The sequence below is a fragment of the Dermacentor albipictus genome, unplaced genomic scaffold (assembly GCF_038994185.2).
Source record: "Dermacentor albipictus isolate Rhodes 1998 colony unplaced genomic scaffold, USDA_Dalb.pri_finalv2 scaffold_21, whole genome shotgun sequence".
Classification (NCBI taxonomy): Eukaryota; Metazoa; Arthropoda; class Arachnida; order Ixodida; family Ixodidae; genus Dermacentor; species Dermacentor albipictus.
Window position 1 is genome coordinate 5,098,044 of NW_027225575.1, and position 21,048 is coordinate 5,119,091.

The 21,048-nt window shown below is 45.0% G+C and overlaps 1 protein-coding gene across 1 annotated transcript in view; it reads left to right on the forward strand.

Moving 5' to 3' along the window:
- The window catches only part of crb (cell polarity complex component crumbs), a 308,733-nt gene that overhangs the window by 259,646 nt on the left and 28,039 nt on the right, over positions 1-21,048 (forward strand). The window contains exons 20-23 of the mRNA XM_065452373.1: positions 11,851-11,963; positions 14,438-14,715; positions 19,609-20,135; positions 20,352-20,481. Of these exons, the coding sequence (XP_065308445.1) occupies positions 11,851-11,963; positions 14,438-14,715; positions 19,609-20,135; positions 20,352-20,481 (1,048 nt within the window). The remainder of the gene's footprint in view (positions 1-11,850; positions 11,964-14,437; positions 14,716-19,608; positions 20,136-20,351; positions 20,482-21,048) is intronic.

Consider the following 21,048-nt stretch of genomic DNA (forward strand, 5'->3'; position numbering starts at 1 on the left):
CCCCGCTTTCCTCGCTTGTGTGCGCTAGTGTCCTTGGAAAGCGGGAGACGCACGGTCCAATTCGGTGTCCGATCCGGCTTCCGACGCGCCGGAATCGAGGTGTTTTGCCGTGCCGAAGCGCCGGTCGGCTCCCCGACGTGCGACAAACCGGGCAGATTTTCATTGTCCGACGCGTCCGACAACCGCACCGTCGTTTGGCCGCAGCCAATGACAGCGCGGCTGGCATGTGACATTCTCTGACGTTGCCTTCACAGAGGCGGTGCCGGTGGGCCGGTTTCTCGCCGTCTTTTTTTTTTCCCTTGCCGGCTGCAGTTTGTTTCCGACGCGAAATAGTTATCAGTTCAGTAAAATTATCTCGAACGTGTGCCTGTTCTGCAAAGCAGCGCGTAGTGCACTAGTACTAAGCTACTGGCGAGATCGGGAGTCGCGATTACGAGGGCATTTCACAGGCAAACCTGCAAACAGCACACACCAACCGTCCGAGCGAGGCTGCTCGCTTCGCTTGCACGTTTACCCTTCGCAATGACTGTGTCGAGTAAACCAATTGTATTTAATTACGGGCGACGTAAGTGTACAGGGTTAATCGTTTTGGTAAAAATATGCGCTCTTCGACGAGCTCGGGCTGGATCGCAAGCGCCGTCGGCCGCGGCGTCCGCCTAGCTAGGCCTACCGGCCCTATCGCTGGCTGTCAGTGGACAACGCACCGTCGTGAAGTGTTCTGTCAATCGCAGGGGCATAATTTTATTGACAGTGCTCGTGTATAGCGAAGCAGTGTTGTGCAGAGTTGTTTATATTGCGTTCCTCGACGTGAATATGAAGTCTTCCGAGCGTACAAGCCGGGGCGCTAGATCTGAGCGGAGCTTACGCGCCGCTCGCTCGTCCGGATGGACCGAATCGTCGTATGCCGGAGCATGCAGCGCCGCCCGTCGGATCGGACGCCGAATCGTACCGTGTGTCGCCTGCTTAACACAAGCGTGCGCGAGACTGAGCCGCGAGAGCCAGCTCACCCTCGTACGCTTTCACTCGCTGGTTCAGCTCAGGGCGCGTGGCGACTATTTTATCGCTCTTGGACTTTATACGGAACCTCACGGTGACGCCGACGACAAAAAAAAAAAACCAAAAAAAACGCCCGAAGTATCCACATAATTGCTGTCGCAGTAAAGAGTGCAACTGCATATACGCCTCCATGTTGCTATCTCTCTTTTCGTAACACCAAAAATAATCAAAATATGATGGAAAAAAAAAGCATTTATGCGTTACATGGACGTATGAACTGCGTGTAAAGTTCGTTCCATATGTTTTTTAGAAATATCTGATGGCGTTTATAAAGTTTCTACATACAATTTACGGTGCGTAAAAAGGTGTGTTTGCAGGCATCTAAACTAGATGACACCACCATACCGAGGGAGGTTTGGGATCGTGTTGATTGCGCGTCTCGTCTGAATCAACGTTTGTATGAAGTGCATGTTGTCTTGCCTACATGCCTGCACGACGTAGCAACATGGTGGCGTCCTTACAGTTATAGATTTCAATGTGTGGATACTATGGCGAGCTTTTCCTCTAGTGTTGATTATATAACTCTATGCAGAGAAATTGGCATCTTTTGAGCCGTGTGATATGCACTTGCCATTGTCTTGGATTGCTGTTGGTTCAGGCAGCATATGCCAGCATATATACGGTCCCCTCACTCGTTCATCAGTGCTCGGACGCGTTTAGTCTGCTTTATAAATATTTTATGACTTCTTAACTCTTCGTCAAACGTGACAAATCTACTCATGGTTTCTGCTATATTTCTTCCCAAATGAACTGTACCACATGGAAGAATCTAAATAAAATTATTTCTTGTACAAGAATATTATCTGAAAAATCAGTGTGACAGTACTTGTCCCACTGATAACTTGAGGCCATGAGCGAAGGTGAGACACACATTGTCCCTCTGCGCACTTTGGGCTTCATTTTTTTCAGGCTCTGAGGGGATTACAACTTCTTATGAACGGATTCAAAGCACGCAATGCAAAGAGGCACTTGGCAGGCTCTACATCCAAACTTTGCGAGTGTTTCCTGCGAAGTTGTTGAACACCATCGGCACCTTTTGCACGTAGTGGTGGTGCACGGGTAGTGCCCGTTGCCCATTCAACCAAACGTCTCTTGGCGTTTGCGTGTAGTGGTGGTGAATGGGTAACACCATTGCCCATTGAACCAAACGCCTCTTGGCGCCCCTGTCATAGTTGAGCACTTCTTGCTTCCTCACGTGATATAGTAGATTGCGCCAACCATTGCGAAAGCTACTCCCATTAACTTGCCTTGGTTGCTGAGTGGCAAGGTGTTGGGCTGCTAAGGATGAGGTTGCGGTTTCGAATCCTGGCCATGGCGGTCACATTTCGATGGGGGTGAAATGCAAAAACACCCATGTACTTAGATTTAGGTGCACGTTAAGGAACGCCAGGCAGTCCAAATTTCCGGAGTCCTCCACTAGGCGTGCCTCATAATCAGATCCTGGTTTTGGCACGTAAAACCCCAGAATTTGTTTTTAGCTCTTTTCATTGATGAGCTGTCTGCCTAGTATGACTCGAAAGAACAGGTATGTCATGCTCTTTCTGTAGCAGTGCTGGACGTCTGCTACTGCTACCTTCAGCATATTTGCATGTAGCTGCAATCTGAGTCTTTCTCTCATTATAATGTGAGAAAGGCTGAAGAAGCCGTAAAAAATGGTTGCAGCCTGAAATCGGTGAGAAGGAAACTTGGTATGATGTATGCACAGAAAAATAAGCAGGGTAATATCATCAGCAATCTCGAAGGTATAATAAATGAAGCGAAAGAAAGCTATACTGACCTGTACAGTACCCAGGGTACTCAGGAGAACTCCACTCAAAACAATAATGAACAGCATACAGAAACTCCTCCTATAACTAAAGATGAGGTCAGAAGGGCCTTGCAAGACATGAAAAGGGGAAAAGCGGCAAGAGAAGATGGAATAAGTCGATTTAATCAAAGATGGAGGAGACATAATGCTTGAAAAACTGGCGGCTCTCTATACGAAATGTCTATCAACTGCAAGGGTCCCAGATAACTGGAAGAATGCAAACATTATACTAATCCACAAAAAGGGAGACGTTAAAGAACTGAAAAATTGTAGGCCTATTAGCTTACTCCCAGTATTATATAAAATATTTACCAAAATAATCTCCAATAGGATGAGGGCAACACTGGAGTTTAATCAACCAAGGGAACAGGTGGGCTTCAGAAAAGGATACTCTACAATGGATCACGTTGATGTCATTAATCAGGTTATCGAGAAATCCGCAGAGTACAATAAGCCTCTTTATATGGCTTTCATAGGTTACGAGAAAAGCATTTGATTCAGTAGAGATACCGGCAGTCATAGAGGCATTGCGTAATCAAGGAGTACAGACCGCCTACGTGAATACCTTGGAGAATATCTACATAGCTTCCATAGCCACCTTAATTCTACATAAGAAAAAGTAGGAAGATACCTATAAAGAAGTTTGCAGGGACGACATGGCCACAATTAGTACATGACCGGGGTTGTTGGAGAGGTATGGGAGAGGCCTTTGCCCTGCAGTGGGCGTAAGCAGGTTGATGATGATGATGATTGTGATGACCTATAAAGAAAGTAGTCAGACAAGGAGACACAATCTCTCCAATGCTATTCACTGCGTGCTTGGAAGAAATATTCAAGCTATTAAACTGGGAAAGTTTAGGAGTAAGGATCGACAGCTAATACCTCCGCAACCTTCGGTTGGCCGATGACATTGTTCTATTCATGAACACTGCAGATGAGTTACAACAAATGATTCAGGACCTTAACAGAGGGAGTGTAAGAGTGTGGCTGAAGATTAATATGCAGAAGACAAAGATAATGATGAACAACCAGGCAAGGGAACAAGAATTCAGGATCGCCAGTGAGCCTCTAGAGTCTGTGAAGGAGTATGTTTACCTAGGTCAACAAATCACATTGAACCCTGACCATGAGGAGGAAATTCACAGAAGAATAAAAATGGGTTGGATCGCATACGGCAGACATCATGAGCTGATGACTGTAAGCTTACTGTTATCATTGAAAAGGAAGGTATACAATCAGTGCATTTTACCGGTGATGACATTTGGGGCAGAGACTTGGAGACTGCTAAAGAAACTTGAGAACAAATTGAGGACTGTGCAAAGAGTGATGGAACAAAGAATGCTAGGCATAACTTTAAGAGACAGAAAGAGAGCGTTTTGGATCAGAGAACAAATGGGTATAGACAATATTCTAATAGACATTAAGAGAAAAAAAATGGCGCTGGGCAGGTCATGTAATGCGCAGATTAGATAACCGTTGGACCATTAGGGTGACAGAATGGGTATTGAGAAGGGAAGCGCACTAGAGGACAACAGAAGGCTAGGTGGTGCGACGAAATCAGAAAATTTGCGGTTGCTTGTTGGAGTCGGTTGGCACGGGACAGGGGTAATTGGAGATCGCGGAGAGAGGTTTTCGTCCGGCGGTGGACATAAAATAGGCTGATGATGAAAACAATGGCTCTCTCACGCCAAACCGATCTACAATTGATCTAACTGCATTACTGGAGTGCAAGAAGTAATTCTTTTCACTTACTGCACAACTCATTCCTGGTGAAAGAGCAACGAAATTCACGCGATTGAAGAGTGGCGACAGCAAAAAAACAAAAACGACACAGTTTCGCCCGAAAGGTGAAGCATCAATTACTGCGATAGAAAATTAGCAGACAGCCATATGAAGTAAGGATAGTACTTTTATCGGCCGTATCAACTTGTAAACATGCGCTTGCTAACTAAATTAATAAGCATGGTGTCAGTGTGCACAGCAAACGTGAACACATCACCCTCGATGACTGGGGACACTCGCTGTCAGAATGCTGGCGGGAGGAAACATGGCCGCAGCAGCGAGCGAAGTGACATTCGTGCTGTCTATCACCTTAACGCAAAGCGAGTGCCAAGGGCACACTGCACGCACAAAGCTACGAGCTGCTGACGCAACTAGACTCTGCCCCAACACAGGTTGCTCTCAAGATACGGCCGCGGCGCAGCTGCCACATGCTGCAGTTGCAGCCAGAGAGAATGCCGCCCTCCCTCCCTTCCTCCCTGGCGCCTTGCAACGTTGGGTGCCTCACGCGCGAGAGGTGATGGCGCGCTTCCTCTTCCCATTCGTCTCTTCTTGCGCGGGCGAAATTAAGGCACGATGGTGGGCTCTCCTCGCACGCTTTCACTCGCACTGGAATCTACTGGCTGTGGAATCTACACCATAGGGCGCGCGGTGACAGTGTTTATCGCCCTTGGACTTTATACGGAACCTCACGGCGATGCCGACAGCAGAAATGCGCTTGGAGTGGTCATAGAATTGCTATCGCAATAAAACAAAGCAACAAGGAAAACAACTTGAACAACTACCGTCACCTACCAATTCAAATATAACCTTAAAATTGTAGCAGCTTTATCTTCTAGCAGATAGTGCTGCCTGTTTCTTTGGGGCTACGTATGTCCCTCTGCGCCCCCTCGATAAAGAGATTCTTGGGTGTAAGGATGTGAAATGGGAGAAGCGCAGTGCAGTAACTGTCTCTCATTAGAGGACACCTCAACTGCACTGCACAAGGGAGAGGGGATTGGAAGGAGAAAAGAGAGAAAGGAGAGGAGCAGCAGCAGCCGAAACACTGCAGGCGTGGGGAGAGGTGCGGTTAGAGGTGATCAGCGAGGCTGACGCCTTTGGCGAAAACCAAGAGTGCGCAGCGAGGCAGCTTGTGTGAAGAGTTGCACCCTGAAGGGTGCAGGAGATTATTGTCCGTTGCACAAGGAAGATTTTACGCATGGTAGATTTGCACGAGGGTTGTGCACGTGGATGAGGAAGCGGGCACTCGCATAGTAAATGCTCCGTCTCAGCGCGCCCTCTTGATCGCGTTATCGCGAGCTCGCTCCCCTCCCCCTTTTTCCCTTTGCTCGCGTGGAAGGCAACAATCTCGAAGCTAGCCACCATCTTTCTTGTCTCACCCTCGCACACTTTTACTCGCACCTACAGCACACAGTGCACGGGGCGCAATAAGATCTTATTGCACTTGGACTTTATACGGTGCATGCGATTTGAGAGGTGCGTTTGCAAGCAGCTGCTTGTAATTCAATAATTTAACATCTGCATCCACAGAAGTTTCCATTTATCATCTCAGCATTCTGTTGCGGCGGCAGTGAAATTTCATTACACTATTGAAATCGCATACAAACTTCCCTATATTCAGTTTATAAAGACCTGGTGTACTATGAACAAAAGGCTATAGAAAGTTAAATACTTCGTTATATTGAGAATTACATGATATTGAAGTTTGTTATACAGCTGGGCACGATGCCATTTCGCTTCCTGCTCCTGAACTGTAGCGTCTTGTTAGTGTTTTCGTGCTGCCTTGGCCTCGCGTTCCCACACTGCAATGTCAATTGGTGCCTTCAGCGTTCAGCTGGGACATTCATCACACGCCGTAGCTACCACACTGCCACTTCAACTACCGTCCAGGGCGTTGTGCTAGGCTCAATGTAATGCGAGACAGGCTTTGGGAGGCAGGTAATGGTCAGGTCTCATCAATGAACGGTGTGAACCAATGTTCAATAGATCTATAAACATTGGTGTGAATGCTATCATATTAAACCGTTAGCTTTTCTTAGCTCATTCCTCAGTTTTGTCCTGTCGGTGTTGTCTGCAGACCTTCTCTTTTATCTCTGACCTCCTCCACTCTCCTCTCTCATTGGTGGAAGCTAGGTCACGTGGGCGCGAAGCTCGGTTCCCTGCAACCCCACCACATAGTATTGCCCTCCACACACCAGTGAACGGGATGCCAATAAATAATCATCAAAGGTGGCAGAACCCACCGATTCCGCCCACAGTATCATGGAGGTTTTGCTGCAGTGCAGTCACGCTTTGCCTTTCCCTTTGCGAGCTGGTGGCGGTACAGGCATTTGCTGCCGCGTCGCGTTAACCAAAGTGTTTAACATCAAGGCATCTTTCACGATCCAGCGCCAGCGGCGGTGGCTCGCTTGCTGTGCTCATGTGCGCCGGCTGCCCCAGTGTATGTTTAGAAAGCCAGCAAGCACTTCAGCATCGGAGAAGAGCATAGTAGCTTAAACGAGAATGCTATAAAACATGCTTACACTGAAATATCACGGAGGAATAATGTTAGTGCGTGCAGATTTATTTATTTATTTTATTTTATTTATTTATACATACTGCAGCCTCGGTGAGGCTATTGCAGGAGTGGGTAGTGAAAAAAAAGGAAAGCAAGAAAACGAGATACAGGCCCAAAAATAAATATGAATATCAAGTATATGTAATTGCTTTCAAAAATTCTTGCATAGGTAAAGAGCGGATGCTTCCAGGCAGTGCATTCCAGAGTTCAATGGCCAGTGGAAAGAAGCTGTGCTTGAACATCTCCGTTCGGCAAAAGAAAGGGATAAGGTTGAGATTATGAGAACTCCTAGTGATAGAAGGTGGACTAAAGTTCAAATAATTATTTAGTGTATCAAGGCGCTCAGAATGAATAAGCGTGTGTAAAAATTTCATGCATTCTAAGCGGCGGCGAGATGAAAGAACTGTAAGACCTGTAGCTGTATAATGGGAAGAAGGGGAAAAATCTCGGCTATAGTTGCGAAAAATGAAGCACACTGATTTCTTTTGATCAAGGACGCAAGAAGGCACAGGAAAGCACAAACATGGTGCCATGTCTTTCATGTAAACCTCTTTGTGTCCTCATCTGTATGTGCTGCAATATTATTGCAAGATGCCATACCAACAAGCCCGGATTGCAACTCTAGTCATGGAAGAACCAAGATCTAGACCCCCAAGCGATTCAGTGAGCTTGACATCGGGACAGAAAACGCCCAGCCTATACCGCAGCTCACGCTTAATGGGACCCTGAAACTATTTTGATGTTTTTGTACAAACATACTGGGCCGTTAGGGTAGGACCTTCTGATCATTAAGTGACGGATTTATTCGCTCCGTGTAAAGCGCGTCATTTATTATCAGATTTTAAAAATGTGCATGGTTACCCATCACAGCGCCGCTGCGATTGGAAAACTCAGGGGAGCAGCAGCACTGCTCCCCTGAGTTTTCAGCCGCCCTCTCACAGTTGATGTAGTTAGCCCAATTGATGTCAGTTGGGCAAACTATCCGATTGGCTACTTAGGTTGCATCATTGATAATGTTTCCTACATTATGGTTAACAAGCGTTGTTCATAGTAGTTGGAATGTTGGTTAAGTTGTTTGTTTAAAAAAGTAACAGAAAGAGAATACACAACGACATTTTATCACTATACTCAAGCACTTCCGTCATAGAAGAAATGTCTTCTGCTTGTGTTACAATGTTCTCCGTGTTAACGCGGGCTGTGCAGTCAGTGTTAGTCTCGAGCATTCTTTTTGCGAGCACCATGGATTTCCCTTGTTACGTTGTGGGCTGCAGATCTAGCGAACAGCGTCATGTCAAGCCGTGACATTATATCCCTCTGTAAGACGACACGCAAGCGGAGAGTTGCAGCCATCACGTCACACCAGAGGATTACTACCACAATAGAGTTTTAGCTTGTCCGATATTGGGGTAAACGCAAGTGCAAGTGGACTGGGCATTTTACCGGATGAGCAGAGGCACAGATGGGAATGGACTGCAACGTGCCAGCCACTTGGTGGCACAAAGCTCAACCAGACAAACTCGGGGCTAACAGTATAGCAGTAGCCAAGTGTATTCTACTTTGCTTCTTGTGTAAATTTTTGACAGAAGCATAATTGGGTACAAGTTTTTTTAAATGTCTCAAATCTTTTACACTTGGTTCCTAATATTAGCTCTGTATTTGGTTGGTCAAGCTCTGCGCCACCAGCTGGCACTGCACCGCGCAGGCCGCTCAGGCTGCTCATGTTTTCGCTAAAGCCCCTTCATCACAAGAGTAGTATCATGGAGGGGCTTTAGTTTATGCCTCCGCCCATCCCTCAATACACTCAGCTTGCCTGCAGTTACTGGAATACTGGACATGCTCGGCGCTGCGACAGAACGCTCACAATGCACGCTGCTTTGTGAAGCAGCATACGTTTGTGATGCAGCACACATACTTGCTATCAAGTAAATCAAAGAGCCAACAACACAGCCTGCATCAGAGTTCCGATTGCTACCTTCACAACAAATACCGTGTTTACTGATCATATAAGGCCCGCACTTTTTTTTTTTCATATTTTGTAACTAGGTGCGGACCTTACACAAGACAGCCTTATAGCTATACTCATGAAGCTTCGAACTGCGCTCAGATTGCTATTCAAAGTAATGCAACCACTATGAACACATTTAGAGTCACGGACAATGCTGTGAAAATATAAAAATAATTGAGCAGCCCAAGAAAAAAAAATTGAATTGCAACATTAAAATCGATTTTATTTTTTAATTTTTTTTTGTTGTTGAGTGCCAGCACAGCAGAAAATTGTTTATAGACTTTTGCTTAGTGTTGTGCTCTATTAAAATAAAGTTTACGTGAAATTTCATGATGGCCAAGGTCACAAGTGCGTTTCGCGTTCATCGATTGCGCAGCGTGATGTACATCATAGGTCGTCGAGAAGTGCACACACCGTGCACATGGCTTTTACTCCGTGACACTGTGTCAGTTTAGGCTGTCAGTTTAGTTTACGTGTCAGTTTAGGCTGTGCTGCGCAAGATCAGTTTGAGCACACACAAGCTTACGCCGTTCCTTTCATAAATGCACTCACTAGCTTGGTGGGCTTTCATTGACAGCTGATCGGACCCAAACTCAGCTCCACGCACGTGACCTCGGACCAGTCCAGACATGTTATCTCACAACTGATAACTGATTTATTCAACTGGTACAAACATTTTAATGGCGAACTTCCCGAAATGGATTATCCATGCAACTGCCGGCTACGACTAACCAGCGTCACCACCCTGCCAGGCGCTGCTTTATCAGAGTGGGTGAAGTTGCGGTAATGGCATAGGTTTGATACCGAGAGCGGGATATGGTGATGATAATGCCATCGTCCGCAAGACAACTAGTGCCATCTAGTAGCGGCTTGCAGAAATTAACCAGCAAGCAGGTATGCACGTAACGCTTAGTGAAACTTTGTATCCAAATTTTCTGACTTCAATGTGGGGGTGTGGACCTTACATGAGTAAATATGCTATGCATATTTAGGTTAACATTGTTTTGGATTCCTCAGCTAATTACGAAGCATCGCACCAAGGCTGATTGTTATCTGCGCTGTAAAAAAGAAGAAAATAAGATTTTCTCATGTGATGGTCGCACGTGATGTCATGTGATGTCCAGATCCTAGCCATAGACAGTTTCGCTGTAAAAGGGGCATACTTACACTCATTGCATGTCTGGATTGACTGGCAAACCGATACTGAAATGCGGATTAATGAATTACAGTAGAATTACAATCGGTACATACCCTGATTACAATAGGCAAGAAGCCTTGGTTGATGCTGAATTGCATGAATACATAACCAACCAACCATGAGGATGGTGTTCTATTTAAGAAGCAGTTCCGTTCAAGCAATTTCCGTTTATCAAGCTTCCACTGTAGCTTGTGCCTTTAACAACAAGTTTAGTAAGCCAGAACTCTTGCGTGACATTCCAGGATGAAGGCACATAATTGAAGCAAACCATTCAATGCATTAGCTTGAAGGAAGTGCTTGAAAACAGTTCATTTTCCTGACAACAGTGAAGACTGCAGCAGCCTTGGCTGTGCTCAAGTTTATTGAGGGTGCAGGTGGCATTGACAGAATTCTCGCGATGCTGGAACTGGAATAGAGTGCAGACAAAAAAGCATGCTGAACAAGCTAATGACTAAGACAAACACCTCATGAGTGCAGATATAAGAGCTCTTGGCAGCTCTAAAGCTGAAACAGGATTAGTGCAGTGAATTGGGTGTGTTGGTACATATTTGAAAAGGCGGCCACACAAGAAAACATGGATGGAGACAAGATGACGTCCGTGCCTCAGTGCTTGTCCTTGTCGCCTCATCTCCATTCGTTTGTTTTTTTCACTGCCGTCTTTTCAAGAACTGAAATGAGAGAAAACTTGAAGCAATTGCTGCCGAGAAACATCAGGTAAAAGAGGAGGGCCTAAAATATCCGGCAGTGACCTTTTTATTGGTCACTCTTGTCCGAAAAATAAATTAGCATGTATGTCTTGAATTCTCCAAATTCATTTTTCTCGCTTTGCACTTTTTCGCAAAATTCAGCATCTGGGAGCACTTACTCTTAGACAAATGTACACCCTTTGGGGTGTATATTTGCCACACAACGATAATCGTCATCTGCCTTGCTCGCGTTTCCTTTCTTGAAAACACTGCCCTCGCTCCTTTCCTGCTGAAAATGCTCTGTCATGCTGATAATGCGCATGCCGTTTGTGATTTGGAAGTACCGGGCTCGCAGTGTTAAAGAAATCGAATGCGAACAAGACAGATGACAATTATTGTTGTGTGGCAAGATACAACCCAAAGGGTGTAATTTTGCTTAAGAGTGTATGGTTTCCAAATAGCATTACCAAGGCATGCTTTCAAGGTGGTTTCTGTACTGAAATTTTTTTAGGAAAAAAACTACTGTACTTCTTGAATTGTAAGATTTCTTCGTACAGTAAAAAAAAACCTGATTTCTGATGCTGAAGACAAGACAATCTTCAAATGATGCACATGTTCATGTTTGTACACATGTTTTCATGTGCCGCGGTCCATGTTTTTCCATTGAAAACTGCTCAGTGGCAACATTTTTCCTGAGCCCTTTCACCCCTTGTTCGTTTATGATTACTATTTCTTGTTTTTTTCCTCTTTTTCTTTTTGCAGGTGTGTGTGCCCGCCTTCATATCGGGGCAACCGCTGCGAAGAAGTTAAGCCATGTGTTCTTAACCACTGCCCTAAAAAAAGCACTTGCCAAGATCTGGAGGAGGGATTTGAGTGTGAGTTCGTGCTTTAGGCTTTCTGGTTGTATTGCACTAATTGCTGTGAGCTTATTTACTTCCTGTAACTGCTGGAACTGCCACAAGTACATATGAGCTTTCCAATAGCATAATGCGGGCTGTGCACCGTGATCAAGAGTTAAGGCTCGGCTTTAGTACAGCATTTCCAGCGGCCCAGGAAGTGGCCGGTGAAGTCGGCTATGTCATGCTGGCGACACAAGGATTGCAAAAGATGTTTGCCCTTAATCAATCATGACCATGAAATTCGATGCCGCTTTGGCTCAATTGCAATCGAACATGTGCCTCGTGACACCCTCATTAGACTTCTGCAGAGTTGTGCTATTTCAGCTCTATCTTTTTAGCTTTTATGGAGTAGTTGCTTTTATTGAACTACCACTTATATGGAACTTTTTTGCTGCCCTGTTCACTTTGTTGTAATGAGGGTTTTCTGTTTATGGACACTCCAGGCGAATTGTTGCCATGAGCTCCCATATAAAGTCTGAGTACCATAACATCTCACCCCATGTGCTGTTTGCTTTGGGTGAAATGGAAAGTGTGTGGGGGTGAGCCGAAAAAGACGGTGGATTGATGCGCACTGTCCTCTCACATGCCCAACTTTGGAGGTCACTTGATCAAATGTGTGCTAAGGGAGTGGGAGAGAACAGAGTTGTTGGGTGCGCATCTTCTCCTCTACCCTTGCTGTGCTGTGCATGGTTGTCCCCATGGCTGAGCACACCTGTAGGCTACTTGCGGTATCTTGGAGGTAACCTGTGGTGGGGGGGTGCAAATTCTGGGCAAGCCGAGATGGCTGGTCGTTTGATGTACACTGTCATACCGTGCACCTACTGTTAGAGGTAGTGTAATCTTAAGTGTAGGCACATGTTGAAACGAGAGACAGCCCGAAGTGTTTGCTCTCCGAGACTGCGCACTAGCTCATCAAGCTAGTGTTGTGACAGCGTGGCCATCAAGTGCAATCGGTTTTTATTTGTCTTTGCATGTGTATGATACCATGCTTGTTAACTTGATTAATAAGCAAATTTATACTTCAATTTATTTGTTCGATAAAACCTATGAACTTTACTTTGTGCAGTTGTCTAATACTTTGCTATTGCTATTACTGCTTCAGCTTTTGGGTGAAACTGCAGGTTTTATTTTTTTACTGCTCATTTTTCAAGTGTCCATAGCCTATTTCTTCTCAGCTCCTGTTTTCTGGGAAAACGAAGCCCACTGCATTCACAATACTGACTTGCATGCGAAAATTCTATCTTTTTGTTTGTTTGTTTTTGTCAGCCCTACTTGTAAAAAATGGCAGCAAATCCCCTCCCTCAAAACCCTACAAGCTCTCTGCTATTAGAGCTAAACACTTCTTTTTTTCACCAGCCATTCATTCGTTCATTTAGGCTATTCACTGACATTGACAATCATTGTCGATGGTTCCCGCATAATTTTCATTTACAACAGCTTTTAGCGGACCATGTCCCCAAGAATGAATGAAATCTGCGAAAAAGTTACCTTCTGTTCGATTCTTACCCTTAATATTCGTTAAAAAATGAGCATTAGAAAAAATTTTGCATAACCTATGCTCAAATAGCAAAAATGATTTAATTTTTATTTTAAATTTGAATATTCACGCAACCTTGATTTTTTTTTTATTTTCGAGCTGGAGCATAAAAAATTATTATTGTTTTGTTGATGCTGTAGATCTGTAGTTGGCATGTAATTTGAAGCAGGAGAGAAAAAAGCTCATGGGAAGTACTAGCTGTAATTCTGTTACTGCTTCTTGATGTCCAGTAGCACAGGTTCAGATAGGGATGCTCCAAATCATCTACTAGTCATGCAACCGTCAAGTGCTTGATCAAAAGTAGGCGTAAGAGGGTAGTCTCAGCTCAGTGTTCTGACCATGGGAATTACCTTTGTCAGGACAGCAGCTGCTTTCCTTAACAGGTTTTGCATGGGCAAGGAGTCAAGATTAGTAGAAAACAGTAAGGTGAGGGCTGGGTGAGGCAGGTGAAAGTGCTGTGAATGAAGGATGAGCTGTAATAGTGAAAGAGTGGAAGGTAGCAATGGGGGGGGGGGGGGGGGTGCTTATTTAGTACTGGTGGCAGGCAATGCTTGACCATCGACTTATCTGAAAGCAGGAACAGGGAGATACGAGAGAGATAAAATACATATTGCCACGTGTACGCCGCAGGAGCTATAAACCTGGTAGGCTTTGATTTGCCAGAAAACAGAATATGTTTTGGGAATTTCAAAAATGGTAAATGGCGAAAGAAAGAAGAAGAAAAAAAGCCCTAATAAAAGCTTAGATTCAAGAGGTGTTAGGGAATCTTGAGTTGTTAAGGGATCTTGAGCAAATGTGTACAAGTGTACTGTTGCTGCTGCCGCAGCTTTGTTTCAGCACCCTTGCCACTAACCTGTAGCACCGTATGCAGGATGCTGAGGTCTCACAAGTTTTCTCTTTAATCTGTCTGCAGGCGTTTCTTCAGCCACATTCGACGCCAACCGCAGAGTGTCCTTTCGCTATCGGGCATTGCTTTCAAGTGATCACAGGGTGGACAGTGTGTCCATGCGGTTCCGAACGCGCTCACCGAATGGCAACCTGTTATGGCTTGCCTCTGGTCCAGGAAGCGGTCTTTTCTTCTCACTGTCACTAGTCGACAGTAAGTTGGAGGCTCGCTGGCAGTTAAGCAGCAAGGAACCAAGGCTGCAAAAGCTGCACTTCGGGACTAATGCCACGCAGGGAGAGTGGCAGGTGAGTTGTGTGGATGTGCAGTGAAATTTCGCTAAGAATAAACTTCAGGGGACCTCAAGGAAGGGCTGCCACAGGTGGAAGATTGCCCTGGTAAAATCTTTGCGCAGGAACTTGATACAAACAAGATGAAAAGTATAATGGCATTGTGCAGCACGTAAAGCACACTTTATAAAGTACTACAATAGAATGTCTTTCATAGTCCTTGGGAAGTACATCAATTCTCGTCACGTAAAGTGATTTACTTGTTATTTTAGTCGTCTAAAAGGCCCCTTAGCCATTCACCAAAAATGTCTCGGGTTGCATTCATGCATTGCGCATCTGCAGCCACAATATTTGTAAAAGTACACCCTTCAATTATTGTCTGAAAAACTGGGCAAGAAATTGTAGCACATCCAAAGCTTTCATTACCTATAGACATTGGTTTTACTGGGCATGCAGCAGTGCCGAGCCTAGATAATCAATCATGTTTGAGAAATTGGCGGTTGACTGTATTTTTGAGACTGCACTGTTCATTTGTGTGTATCCTTGCAGCTAAATGGAACCTCATTAATATGTACCTGGCAGGAACATGGCATGACTATGCACTGAGCGATAGTACAAACTAGGCACCAAGTACAAATTTGGGCCTCCTTATGAGCACCATTGCCTAAAAAGAAAGAAATACAATGCCTATGTAAATGTTGCCTGAAATACACACTAAAGATATTTTTTTCCAAAGCGGTGAAAAACAGTACCGGCTATTCTGCACTACAATGTAATAGAGGGCAGGTGGTACTAAGCAGCATTTCAAGACCTCAATAGAGAGCACAGCAGTGGAGCAGATGATGTATCAGCTCGTTCAGTTTTCCTCCATGCAGGTGGGCGCATGTTGGTATTACGATCTAGAGTGAGAAACGGTGCCGCTTCTTTGAAACACAGTGCCTCCCACTCATGCAATTTGCACGCAGCCTGTTGCATGCTAAGTGCATGCCGTGCTTATGCTGAGACTTGCTGTTTACACATGTCTTTGCTGGCAGACAGTCCCCATGTTTCATATGAGTGCCTGTACAGTGAACTGTCTTCGTATCTGTACCACACGCATTGCATGAGTGCTGTGCATAGCTTGCTGTGCCTAGTGCAGCGACTCCGTGTCAGAAACGACAGCAGGCTGCTTTTGTTTCTGACATGGAGGAGGTTTCTGCAAATGACGTACACTTAGACTGTCCCAACTCATAGGTAGCGGAGATAACAGCACATTCGGTTTATCACTAATTGAAAGCATGCAGCAGGCTGCTAAGGCCACTGCACACTATGCCAGGCATACTGCTGAGCAGATAAGTGAAGATGCTTCATCATCATCATCAGCCTGGTTACGCCCACTGCAGGGCAAAGGCCTCTCCCATATTTCTCCAACAACCCCGGTCATGTACTAATTGTGGCCATGCCGTCCCTGCAAACTTATTAATCTTATCCGCCCACCTAACTTTCTGCCGCCCCCTGCTACACTTCCCTTCCCTTGGAATCCAGTCCGTAACCCTTAATGACCATCAGTTATCTTCCCTCCTCATTACATGTCCTGGCCATGCCCATTTCTTTTTCTTGATTTCAACTAAGATGTAATTAACTTGCATTTGTTCCCTCACCCAATCTGCTCTTTTCTTATCCCTTAACGTTACACCCATCATTCTTCTTTCCATGACTCGTTGCATCGTCCTCAATTTAAGTAGAACCCTTTTCGTAAGCCTCCAGGTTTCCGCCCCGTACGTGACTACTGGCAAGACACAGCTGTTATGCACTTTTCTTTTGAGGGATAATGGCAACCTGCTGTTCATGATCTGAGAATGCCTGCCAAATGTACCCCAGCCCATTCTTATTCTTCTGATTATTTCAGTTTCACGATCTGGATCCGCAGTCACTACCTGTCCTAAGTAGATGTATTCCCTTACCACTTCCAGTGCCTCGCTACCTATCGTAAACTGCTGTTCCCTTCCGAGACTGTTAAACATTACTTTAGTTTTCTGCAGATTAATTTTTAGACCCACCCTTCTGCTTTGCCTCTCCATGTCAGTGAGCATGCATTGCAATTGGTCCCCTGAGTTACTAAGCAAGGCAATATCAGCAAATCGCAAGTTACTAAGGTATTCTCCATTAACTCTTATCCCCAATTCCTCCCAATCCAGGTCTCTGAATACCTCCTGCAAACACGCTGTGAATAGCATTGAAGAGATTGTATCTCCCTGCCTGCACTTTTCTTTATTGGGATTTTGTTGCTTTCTTTATGGAGGACTACAGTGGCTGTGGAGACACTATAGATATCGTTCAGTATTTTTACATACGGCTCGTCCACACCCTGATTCCGTAATGCCTGCATGACTGCTGAGGTTTCGACTGAATCAAACACTTCCTCGTAATCAATGAAAGCTATATATAAAGGTTGGTTATATTCCGCGCATTTCTCTATCACCTGATTGATAGTGTGAATATGGTCTATTGTTGAGTAGCCTTTATGGAATCCTGCCTGGTTCTTTGGTTGACAGAAGTCTAAGGTGTTCCTGATTCTACTTGTGATTACCTTAGTAAATACTTTGTAGGCAATGGACAGTAAGCTGATCGGTCTATAATTTTTCAAGTCTTTGGCGTCCCCTTTCTTATGGATTAGGATTATGTTATCATTTTTCCAAGATTCCGGTACGCTCGACGTTATGAGGTATTGCGTATACAGGGTGGCCAGTTTCTCTAGAACAATCTGCCCACCATCTTTCAACAAATCTGCTGTTACCTGATCCTCCCCAGCTGCCTTCCCCCTTTGCATATCTCCCAAGGCTTTCTTTACTTCTTCGGGCGTTACCTGTGGTATTTCGAATTCCTCTAGACTATTTTCTCTTCCATTATTGTCGTGGGTGCCACTGGTACTGTATAAATCTCTAGAGAACTCCTCAGCCACTTGAACTATCTCATCCATATTAGTAATGATATTGCCGGCTTTGTCTCTTAACGCATACATCTGATTCTTGCCAATTCCTAGTTTCTTCTTCACTGTTTTTAGGCTTCCTCCGTTCCTGAGAGCATGTTCAATTCTATCCATATTATACTTCCTTATGTCAGCTGTCTTACGCTTGTTGATTAACTTGGAAAGTTCTGCCAGTTCTATTCTAGCTGTAGGGTTAGAGGCTTTCATACATTGGCGTTTCTTGATCAGATCTTTCGTCTCCTGCGATAGTTTACTGGTATCCTGCCTAACGGAGTTACCACCGACTTCCATTGCATACTCCTTAATGATGCCCACAAGATTGTTGTTCATTGCTTCAACACTAAGATGCTTATCATGACATAAGCTTTGCGGCAATAGATCATAGAGGCGTACCCATCGGTGGCCGTGCTCTTTGCTGAGGCTGCCACCATGCCTCCATGTATGTATGTTGCTTATTCACAAAAGCATCACCACACCCACAGGGAAGCCAGTATCATTGGTAGACCAGTCTCTGCACTTTCTGAAAAGGTGGAAGATAATTTGTAGCAGAGCACAGTGTCAGCCACATTGCCAGTTGAAGCAGTGTGGGTAACCTCTATGTAGCAGAAAGTGTTAATGGTACGCAACTTGAAATTTGGGGGGTGGGCCAACTGAGATTTGGGGGTATGCTTACGCATACTTAGATAACTGCAGTGGAGTTTCTGCATACTTTTAAACATTGTTTTGGTCACAGACAATCTTTTTCGCATTATTCTAGCCATTGTGTGCATCATTTAGATAATATATATCCGTTGAAGCACCCCAGCTGGTCTACATTTCCAGAGAACCCAACTATGGTGTGCCTCATAACCAGATCGTGGTTTTGGCACATAAAACCCCATAATTATGTTAGATAATATTTTTAGACAATTGCAATATTGTTATGTTGCAGAAGTCGCACATAAAAATGTATTTACAATCTTTATAAGGGGGACAACGACGCATAAACAAGATGGCTGTTGAGACCGATTCCAACTCTATACGTCAAATAGTCTTCTTCTGACTGGCGCCACTCTTGGTTGTGCCATAACAATAAATATCCCGTTGGGAATGTCTTTACAGTTGTGCATTTGTGTTTCTTGAATTTTAGCCCCAGCATGCCGTGTTAGCATTCAGTACTACTCGGCATAAATAAAAGTTTAGAATAGAGTAACTTGCAAGATACTCTAGATTAAAATAATGAATATTAAGCGTAACCAGCACGGTTAGTACCAATGTGCATGCTTGGCATGCATGCTAACCACAACCATTGCTGCAATTGGCAAGCCATGGTTTCTCACCTTATGTGCAGAACTTGAAAAACTTTGCACTTTGGAATAGCTGAATGGTTTTGCGTTTTTACCAAAGTTGAGCACTAGTAAACACGCTGTCCCTACAGTGGACGTTCACGAGTTGAGAAGCACAGTAAGCTCTGGATAGTGCTACTAAGCTTAGATATTTAGGAAGACATACCTAAGCTTGCTTCCCAAAGGCTCGCCAGACACTTAGACTGGTACAAAGGCATATATGGGACAATTTACTATTGAGTCTATTGAGGAGGAGTCCCATGTTTGAGAAGCCCTGCGCGCCGCGCCAGCTGCTGTGGTTGATCCCCAAAAGATCCGCGCCATCTTCTGAGAGAGTCGTAAAGCACGACTGAAAAAATTGTCGACATGGCAGCCTGATTCAGGCACCTTATCTGTTCTTCCACCACGGTCTGGTTCACAGGTACGACTACTATATAAAATATTTTTGGGCTCAGAGTGTCCGTTTGTTCAGGCCATTTGCTTAGATTGACAGTCATCATTGATAGTTTCTGCATAATTCTCTTTTAGAGCCCATCGATTGCCAATTACAAGTTACCATCTAAGCAACTTGTTGCCATACCTGTGTTGGAAAGCTACAGAAGTTTGTCTCTGTTGCAGGAATTGCGGGTGAACATCAGCAACACCGCTGTAAATGCCACTCTTGTTCCGGGTGACGTACAGACGCTCCACAGAAAAGATAATGGGGTGCTAGGGCTGTTGGACCTTTTGGCAGATGTTGCTCTTGCCGGTGACACTGCTGAAGTCTCCTCTGGAGGTCATGGCGATGTCCCATTTGAGGGATGCCTTGAGGAAGTGCGCCTTGGAGGTATCCTCTTGCCATTCTTCACACCTGACCATCTTGTGAGCAGCAACACCACTGCCACGTGGGACCGATTTGAGCTTCTTGGCTTGGATGAGCCATCGGCAGGCTGCATTCTTTGTCGACCCGATCAGTGCGCTCATGGTGGCGATTGCCAGGACCCATTGGAGTCGTACGTCTGTGTCTGCCCACAAGCCTACGAGGGTGAACGGTGCGAGCTCGATGTGGATGAGTGTGCAACAAACCCCTGTCAACAAGGAGCACCATGCATCAACCTGGACGGAGGTTTCCGGTGCAACTGCTCTAATGGCTACACAGGAAAGCTGTGAGTTTTAGCCATTCGGTGTTAATCGGAAAAGAACAGAGAACTGGCAGTGTTTTTCTGTAAGCACTAATTGACAAGACAACATAGAGCAGCCCTTGTCCTCTCTTCGTTAGTCTGTGTCTGAGTCCACTAGCTTAAACTAGAACCAACCTTTCCAGCCTTTTTGCTCTTATTTAGATGTCTTTTTCACCCGGCTGATAAGACTGATGTTTGCAGTTGCGAGGAGCGCATCTGGTACTGCAGCTTCAGCCCATGCCAGAATGGAGCCACCTGCTTGGATGGTGAACCGGGCCACTTCAGCTGCCAGTGCACCGACGATTTTGAGGGCCAGAACTGCACTGACAGGGTGAGACCATGGGCAGGAATGCATGTCAGGGAGGGAACTTTAAGACCAAAGGGAGAATGCTGCAGTGAGAAAGTCCAAGGATTGGTGACAGTCATGCCCAATGTACATGATTGTTGAGCAGCTTCAGTTCTGCTGTGGGGTTTGTGCAGCTCCAGCATGGCAGGTTCAATCCCAAGCTTGTCATGATTGTCGGTAAAAGAAAAAAAGAAAAGAAAAAGAAACAGTGGAAGTCCTAATGGGAACTACTACGAGAACTAACTACCTTGCTCCCAGCTGATGAAAAACTGTGCTTAGTTAAGAGAAAAAAAAAAAGTTGTCAAAATTTTTACCCGCGTTACTGCCTCTGACCACCGCAACCACAATTGCCTGTACCTTGTCCACGAATCCAGTAATCTCCCTGAGCCCTCTTACACACTTGTCTGCACTGCACAACCTAAAAAACAGTTTTAAACTCCACATACAAAAAATAAAAGTGACATGCACCACTCATTTGCTCTCTTGAATTGGATTAAGAATATGGCAAAAGAATTCATTTTGGAAAGTACACTTTGTGCAATTTCCTATATG